Source organism: Myotis lucifugus, unplaced genomic scaffold (genome assembly GCF_000147115.1).
Source record: "Myotis lucifugus unplaced genomic scaffold, Myoluc2.0 scaffold_141, whole genome shotgun sequence".
Classification (NCBI taxonomy): Eukaryota; Metazoa; Chordata; class Mammalia; order Chiroptera; family Vespertilionidae; genus Myotis; species Myotis lucifugus.
In genome coordinates, this window is record NW_005871189.1 from 1269695 (window position 1) to 1279165 (window position 9471).

The 9471-nt window shown below is 38.3% G+C and overlaps 1 protein-coding gene across 1 annotated transcript; it reads right to left on the reverse strand.

The window, feature by feature from the left end:
* Window positions 1–6148: 6148 nt before the first annotated feature.
* On the reverse strand, window positions 6149–7156 carry TAS2R38 (taste 2 receptor member 38). Its single transcript, XM_006094762.1, has one exon. It carries the CDS (start codon window positions 7154–7156, stop codon window positions 6149–6151), a length of 1008 nt encoding a protein of 335 aa, XP_006094824.1.
* Window positions 7157–9471: the final 2315 nt, after the last annotated feature.

Below are 9471 nucleotides of genomic sequence, written 5' to 3' on the forward strand. Positions count from 1 at the left end.
ATATATATATATATATATATATATATATATATATATATATATATTTAGGTGCTCCTATATTGGGTGCATATATGTTTACTAGGGTTATGTAGAATTCATTCCTTTAGTATTATGTAGTGATCTTCTTTTCTCTCTTGTTATGGCCTTTGTTTGGAAGTCTATTTTGTCAGATATAAATATTGCTACCCCAGCCTTTTTGTTTGTTTATTTCCATTTGTATGGAATATTTTTTCCATCCCTCACTTTCAGGCTGCATTCTCTGTTATTTATCACAAGTTTATTTTAGTTCTATCCTTTAATCTGAATTCTAATTCTTTATTTTCAAGAATTGGTTGGTGTTTTCCAACTAGGTGACATGATTTCAACCCAGTTACATTAAGTTCCAAACCACATTTACTTATCATTTTACTCAAACTCAATCCAACTTCCTTTCTTAACTTCTTTATTTTTGTTAATGATTGTATTATATTACAACACACCCACACACTAAAAACATCCTTGATTCTTCCTTTTCTATCAACTACCATTTCAAGACACTAGTTGATGTTTTACAAAAGCTCTTTTATACCTTTGCCATTCTCACTACCCCATCCAAGTCAAAATCTTTCATTGCAGCTGGAGTGAAAATGGCTCCAACCCTTTGCCTTCTCCCCTGCAAATCAGTATTAGAAAACACCACCAGACAAATCTTTATAGAATCACTGCTTTGATCATGTAACTTCCCTATTTAACGTTCTGTTATAACAACTAGCAATAACACTCAACTCTTGAGTTTGGGAGAAAATATTTGTAAACTATATATCTGATAAGGGGTTATATCCAAAATATGTAAGTAACTCATACAACTTTATAACAGAAACAAAACAAAATAAAACAACAATAAAAAACACACACCAAACAACCTGATTAAAAAATTGGCAGAGGACTTGAATAGGCATTTTTCCAAAGAAGACATACAAATGGCTGACAAGTACATGAAAAGGTTCTCAGCATCACTATCTATCAAGGAAATGCAAATCAAAACCACAATGAAATATTATCTCATCCTTGTTAGAATGGCTATTATAAAAAAGACAAGAGATATCAAATGCTGGTGAAGATATGGAACCTTTGTGCACTATTGGTGGGAATGCAAATTGGTAGAGATACTATGGGAAACAGTATGGAGGACATTTAAAAAAGTTAAAAATAGAATTATCATATGATTCAGCAACCTGACTTCTTGGTATATATCTAAATAAGATAAAATAACTATTTTGAAGAGCTATCTATACTTCCTCTATATTCATGCAGTATTATTCACAATAGCCAAGAATTGGAAACAACAGAAGTGTCTATCAACAGACAAATGAGTTAAGAAAATGTGTTATATATTATTCAGACTTAAAAAAGGAAGGAAACCCAGCCATTTGAGACAACATGGATGGACCCTGAGGGCATTGTGCAAAGTGAAATAAGTCAGATAGAGAAAGACAAATTCTGTATGATATCACTTATATTTGAAATCTAAAATCACTGGACTCATAGAAACAGAGAGTAGAATGGTGGTTGCCAGGGTCTGAAAGGTGAGGGAAATAGAGAGATGTTGGTCAAAGGGTACAAACTCTCAGTTATAAGGTGAATACATTTTAGGGATCTAACATACAGCATGATGTCTATAATTAATAATACTGTATTGTATATTTGAAGGTTGCCATGAGAGTAGAGTTTTAATATTCTTACCATAATAACCACCACCAACAAAATGGTAATTATGTAAGGCAAAGGATGTGTTAACTAATCTTGTTATGGTAAACACTTCACAATATACATGTGTATCAAATCATCACATTGCACACCTTAACTTACAGTTGTCATGTCAATTATATCTCAATAAAGGTAGGGGAATATAGTATATTGAAATATGTGGGCTATGGGAAAATGCTTAGCAGGAAATTTAAAGCTTAAAGTGTTTATATTAGGACAGAAAAAATTTAATTATCTGATTTTCTGCCTTAAGAAGCTATATAAGGGGGACAAATTAAAGCTGAGAAAGTAGAAGAAAGGACATAATAAATAATAGAAAGTAAGCAGAAGAAAATAAGTTTGGAAATATCAATAAATTGATAAATCTCTAGGTAGAATGATGAATTAAAAAGAGAACAAAAGTTATCAAAATTGGGAATGAAAGAGGGTCTAGCAAAACAAATACTACAAATGTTAAAATGATATCAAGTAGTTCAACATGATTAGAATTTTAACAGGCATTAAAAAAATAAACAAATTGGTCCCAAATTTTTGAATTCAGATAAGGCAAAACAATTTTGGAAAACATAAATTTGGAAAACTCACACTATTTGGTTTCAATATTTAACATTAATCTACAGTAATCAAGAAAGTGAGATTTTGGTGAAAGGAGAGACAGCTATACCAATGGAACACAATATAGAGACCAGAAAGAGATTCATAATATACAGTCAGATGATTTTTGACAAAGGTGTCAAATCAATTCAATGAGGAAGAGAAATCTTCAAAAAATGGTACTGGAATAACTGCATAGACATATGGAAAAATACAGTTCAACCCAACTTGACATTATATAGAAAAATTAATTACAAATGAATTATAAACGTAACATAAAAGTGAACACCATTGAAATTCTAGAGGAAATCTTAGTAGATTGTTTTTGCATTTTAGAGGCAGGCAAATATTTCATAGAGAGGACACAAAATGCACTAAGGAAAAATATGGTAAATTGGGTTTTATCAAAATTCAAAATTTCTGCTCATCAAAAGACACAATTAAGAAAATAAAAAGGCAAATCGTAGTCTGGGTTAAACTATTCACAATATATAATCTGTCAGATAAAAGACATGTATCCAGAATAAGCGCGCGCGCGGGGTGTGTACACACACACACACACACACACACACACACACACACACTATGAATCAATAAACTTCTACAAATAAATACATAAAAGACAACTCAATATAAAAAAAGTTCAAACATCAAATAGCTACTTTATAATAGAAGATATACAAATGGTCAAGAAGTACATGAAAGGTGCTCCATATCATTGGTTCTCAGGGAAATACAAATTAAAACCACAATGAGATAGCATTCACCTCCGCTAGAATTGGAAAGGCCAAAATTTCAAAATGCTGACAATACCGAATGTTGATAAGAATGTAAACAACTTCCTTGCACGTTAATGGGAGCATAACATGCTAGAATCACTTTGGAAAACTCTTTAGCAGTTATTTGTAAAGTTAAATGAACATCAACTTTATGACACAGAAATTCCACTCCTGGGTATTTATCTAAGAGAAATTGAAACTATGGCCACAAAAAGATGGGTTCAAGAATTTATTAAAAAATTATTCATAATAGCCCCAAACTGTAAGCAATACAGATGTTCACCATTAATGAGTGGATAAACAAGTGTGACTCACATACTATTAAGGATGAATCTCAAAAACATTTTCTTGGGTGAAAGTAGCAAAAATGAAAGTATTCACTGTATGATTCTATATAAGAACACTAATCTATGGGAAGAAATCAGTATAGTGGTTGCCCCTAGTGAGTGGGTGGTGATTGACTGGAAGAGGAATCCTGGAACTTTCTGTGCTGATGGAAATTTTGCATATCTTGCCCTCCAGCGGTTCTCAACCTGTGGGTGGCGACCCTTTAAATACATCCTGCATATCAGATATTTACATTATGATTCATAACAGTAGCAAAATTACAGTTATGAAGTAGCAACGAAAAAAATTTTATGGTTGGGGGACACCACAACATGAGGAACTGTATTAAAGGGTCGTGGCATTAGGAAGGTTGAGAACCACTGCAACCGGTTTGGCTCAGTGGATAGAGCGTTGGCCTGCGGACTGAAGGGTCCCAGGTTTGATTCTGGTCAAGGGCATGTACCTTGGTTGCGGGCACATCCCCGGTGGAGGGTGTGCAGGAGGCAGCTGATCGATGTTTCTTTCTCATCCATGTTTCTAACTCTCTATCCCTCTCCCTTCTTCTCTGTAAAAAATCAATAAAAATATTTAAAAAATTTTTTGCATATCTTATTTGGGGTGTTGGTTAAATGAGTGTATATATTATCAAACCTCACCAAGTCATATATTTAACATCTATGTATTTTGCTATATGTAAATTTTACCTAAAAATGGAAAAACTGCTGTAAACAAATGTTGAAGTTTAGTCTTTTTGCTTTTTGCAGTGTTATACAGGATAGCAATTCTGAAACCACTTTTTTATGTATTCTGGTTGTAAGCAAATATATTGAGCATAAACGGAAGATACTTCTCATATTAGAGGAGGAAATTAAAATATGTAAAAAAGAATGAAGCAAATCACATATAATTGGGTTGGAACTGGAGGTATCAGGATGGGGTTGAGAGGAAGAAGAGAGAAAAATGGAGCAAAATGTCAATACTGGGTAAATGTGGGTGAAAGGTCTAGAAGAATTCTTTGAACTTTTCTAAAAATTTGAAATTGTATCAAAATATAATGTTAAACATAAAACCACAGAAATCAGTAAAATATCATGGAGATCTGTCCAGAGAGCACTTATGCAAAAAGAGGAAAAACTCTATACGGATGTCCTCTAATTTTTTCCTTTATGATCATATTCCTCCAAATATTCTAGGGGAAGTGGAATTAAAAAGGCCACAGCATCCAGGTCATGACAAAGGGCATCTAGAACAGAGGTTCTCAACATTGGCTGTACCCTGGAATCACCTGGGGAGCATTACAAATGATGCCCGGAGATTCCATTTCATTGACCTAGTATGTCACTTGTGCATGCATTGAGATTTTTAAAAAGCTTCCCAGGAGATTTTACTGTACAGCCAAGAGTGGGGACTACTGCCTTTAAGGGAAACTTTGGACAACTTTGGTGTCCACCAAGGAAAGTTAAGGTTGCTGGTGATGTAAAAGTATATTTGGGAAAACAGAGGAGAAATTGGATTTATCAAGATCAGGTGCCTGAGAGAAGGAAGCATTCCATAGCAGCGCCTACAGTTAGCAGAAGTACAAGCCTCGCCCTAGTTGGTTTGGCTCAGTGGATAGAGCATTGGCCTGTGGACTGAAGGGTCCCAGGTTCGATTCTGGTTAAGGTCATATGCCCAAGTTGTGGGCACGATCCCCAGTGTGGGGTGTGCAGGAGGCAGCTGGTCAATGATTCTCTCTCATCATTGATGTTTCTATCTATCTCTCCCTCTCCCTTCCTCTCTGAAATCAATAAAAAAATTAAAAAAAAAAAGGAGTAGGAGACTCTGTGGATGTCCTGCTATGTCTTTGAAGTCTGTCAAGATCTATGTCTGCGACATCTTTTCTCTTCTGAGCCTTTTAGGATCTGATTTGAGGAACGTCTTGGTGCTGGGTTCCTGTTCAGGCAGATAGAGAATGCTGAATTGCTAGAAGCATACCTTTTAGGTAGGCTATTTTGGCAGCTTCCCCAGGAGACTGACCAATGTTTGGAACCAAAGTACTTTCTTCAAGGGCCAATGGAGCAGAGTCAGAGGCACACACAAAGTGCTGGTGTCCCGGGTGCCTACTGAGTAGAAGTCTGCCCCGCAGCAGGTTGAATGTACATTTCTGAGTCAATGTATTTTCAGACAAAATGACCCCATCCTTTGATTCCTGTAGAAGTTTTAATGAACTACCTCTTGAAGTGAAGTGGTGACATACTTGTTCTCATGTTTCCATAAAAACTGTGGTGTTTGAGGAGGATTCTGTAATTGCCATAGTGGTGAATATTTTCAAACACTATATTAGCACCTGCTTTAAGAAATAGGGTTAGCAGTCATGTGAAAAGCTAACCATGCTATCTTGGGATTTAGATATTATTTCATAAGACCTGATTTCTCATGGTTTGGCTCATATCATGCACTGATAAGCTATAGTATACAAAGCACTTACACTGAGTACCTCACCTTTCTATTTTATTCATTTTATCAAAACAAACCTAGGGAACCAATGTCATTCTACTTGCCTAGGCCATATGTAGAGCTTTATTATTTTATTCTTCTTTGCTTTGGGTGAGTTCATTGATGTAGAGAGGAGAGACTTCTCAGTTATGGTTTGCAGAACAAGTTGAAATAGGCTTCTGAACAACTGGAGGTGCATTCGTGAAGGACCCATTTCATGTCCACTCTCAACATAGACCTGGTGTCCTGGGATCTGCCTTGTGGTCTGCCGTTACCCTTCGGCTGCTCTGAACCCACAGTAGAATGCTGTCCACAGCTCTCCGCAGCTTGGCATTGCCTGAGATCAGGATGGCTGCGTGCCCTGAGGGACAGGCTGCCATTATCCCCACACAGACCATGGCCCCGATCTTGTTGTGCCACAGCACCAGTAAAGGCACTGAGAGGAGGGCAGCGCATAATGACACCACAAAGAGGCAGAGAAAGGAGATGAGGGATTTGAGTGCTTTGATGTGGGCCTCCAGGCTGGGGTCACAGGAGTCCATGGTCTTGGCCCTCATTGTCCTCATGTGGCGGCACAGGGAGACAATCAGCACCCCAGAAGACACCAGAAAACACAAGAAAGGTGGGATGGACCCCACGCTGCAGAAGAGGAAGGAATGAAAGAACTTGAGGTTTGCAATTTGCAAATTTAATTCTGAATTGTTACTCATGAATAGCACAGTTGTGACTGTGAAGTGAGATCTACTAAAAAAGTCCCAAGAACAGATGATAGTGCATACACTGGTGAAAAGGACAGTACACAGGAGCATCCTAGAAATCTTCCTGGAGATCCAGCTGGCCAAGCAGAGCAGGAAGGCATGAGAGAAACGGACGATCTTAGAGCAGTAGAGGAGGCTGAGGCAGGTGGCGAGCCAGAGGCCGGCTTGGTTTGTGATCATCCAGAGCATGACGATGGTTTGGTACCTGAAGCTCAGCAGGTCGTTCATCCGCTGGGAGTGAGTAAGCTGAATGGCATCCAGAAACAGCAGTCCATGCAGGAAAAGCCGGTTGAGGCTGAGACTCAGCAGGACAAGATCACAGGTGCTCAGGGGCTGCCTCCTCACCATATCCCGAAAATACACCCAGAAAATGAAGACATTGACCAGAATCCCCACTGCAAACTCCAGGACTGAAAGGACCAGAAACACGGTCTTGACTTCATAGGACACAGTTATGATGGGAGTCAGAGTCAACATGATGTCTCTTCTTTGTTGGCTAACCTAAGACTCACATACCACCCAGTAGAGGAAAGTAAGTCTATATACTGAACCAGGCATTTAGCTCTTGCTCTAGATCCATGCCAAAGTGAATGCATAGAAAGTTCTGGCAGGAAACTGGGAGAGAAATTGCTGCTACAGAATATCTCTTGGATACACACAAAAGCTCATTATATGAGTAGAAGAATGATGCTTGTATCTCTTCAGTGATGCAGAAGCTTTTAAGAAACCCTGGTGTTTCTGTGCAACAGCCTTCCCAGGGAGCCACGGCACAGCATCACGGATGCAAACAAGACATTCTCAGTTACCCAAGCCCAGTTTTGCATGCCCATCTAGACCTGCATGGGTGAGAAGAGTAAAATTTGCTTATGAGTTTCAAGGAAACTGGCAGCAGGCAAAGCATATATCTCAATGAACTATGGTTGGATGTGGTGCCTCTTTCCATTTGCATGTCTTCTGTCACCTCTGAGGCATGACTTTAATCATAGACTTTGTTTTTAATGTGGACAAGTGCACAGTTCCTCCCAGGCACCGGTGTATACCTGGTATGACTGCCATTGTCAGAGATTTCATTGAGCTGTCATTATTATTCCAGGCACTGTGCTTGGCAAGAGGAGTATTACCATGAACAAGACCAGCACCTTGCCATGAAGGGAGAGAGTAGAGAGGAAATCTGGCTTGCATTATTACTCACTCTGCTTCCCAGCCCACTCCCTGACCCCAAAGAAACAATAGTGATCCTATGAAAATATAACTAAGACCATGCCATTGCTGTGTTCAAACCTTTCAGAGCCTCCCATCTTTCTCATCATAAAAGCTAAATCCCTACAATGACCCATGGGTCCCACGTACATAATCAGGGCCTCTGTCTCTTCTCAGATGTCATCTGAGGTCCTTGCTTCATCCTTCACTTCAAATGGGCCTCTTTCATGCTCTGCGAACTCATCAAACACCGTCCCACCTCAGGACCATTCATTTTCACTGAATGTTTTTCCTCTACATACTCCAGTGTCTCATTTTCTTCTCCAAATGTCTTCTCAAAAGTCACCTTAGAAGAAAGACCTTCCCTGAACATCCTATAAATGGTATTCCTCACCCAGATCTTGAGTGCTTCCTGTCATATTTCACCTGCTGAATATTTTGGCATATATTTAATTATTTATTGCCTAAACCCATGCCCCTAAAACATGTAAACTTCATGAAAGTACAGAGAAGCTACTCAATAAATATTTTTTAAATGAATGAAATTTTCACTAATGAAGCATTGGTAGCCTACAACACTCAAAGATTACATCTAGGATATTTTAACATTCCTAAGGATTATATTCTAACATACTTGGCTGCAATTTCTGAAGTCTAGCTTTCTTCCCTAGGTAACATTTCCAAATATTTGGCGGGATCTGTCTCTCCAGCATCTCTAATTCTCCTCAATTTCTAAAGGAATATGGACTGATTTCATGTTCACTTCTGCAAGCTCTGGGGAAAAATCTGACTAGTTACTCAGTAAGACTGAATAACTGATCGTTTAGAGACTGAATGTTGTTTTATAACATTCCTCCCTGATCCTGTGCTTCTTTTTTACTTTTTCTTTCTTACAGGTATCTTAACTTTTTCAGTTCTTTTATTTTTTATCTTTTATGCTACATTCACTAGATAAAGGGAAAAGCTAAATGGTCTGTTGTCTGTTTCCTCTAAGAGGTGGCGCTTTCTTACTTCTGGGGAGGTGAGGGAGATGGGGTGATGTTGGTCAAAGGGTAAAAAGTTGTAATTATGTGGGATGAACAAGTTCTAGAGATCTAATGTGCAATATAATGGCTATAGTTAATACTGTATCAAATACTGGAAATTTGCTAAGAGAATAGATCTCAGGGACTTTTACCATCCCCCCCCCCCACACACACACACCTCACTGAGGAAATGGATATGTTAATCAGCTTGACTGTAGTAATCATTTTACTATGTATATCAAAACATTATGTTGTACATGCTAAATATATGCAATTTTATTAAGAAAAACCCAAAATTTATAATCCTATATAATAAAAGCCTAATATGCTAAGGGTCTGGTCGTCCGGTTGTCTGTTCAACCAATCAAAGCATAATATGCTAATGATATGCTAAGGCCATTCAACCTCTTGCTATGATGTGCACTGACCACCAGGGGGCAGACAGTTGAACGATTGACCAGTCATTATGATGTGCACTGACCAGCAGCGGACAGATGCTTTGGGGTCTGGCCAAACGGGACTGAGTGAGATGGGCCGGACATGCCCTGGTGCCCTCCCACAGTCCCT

Bases quoted from the DNA above. Each gene is read 5' to 3' on its own strand.
- TAS2R38 (XM_006094762.1), bottom strand. From the start codon at position 7,156: ATGTTGACTCTGACTCCCATCATAACTGTGTCCTATGAAGTCAAGACC.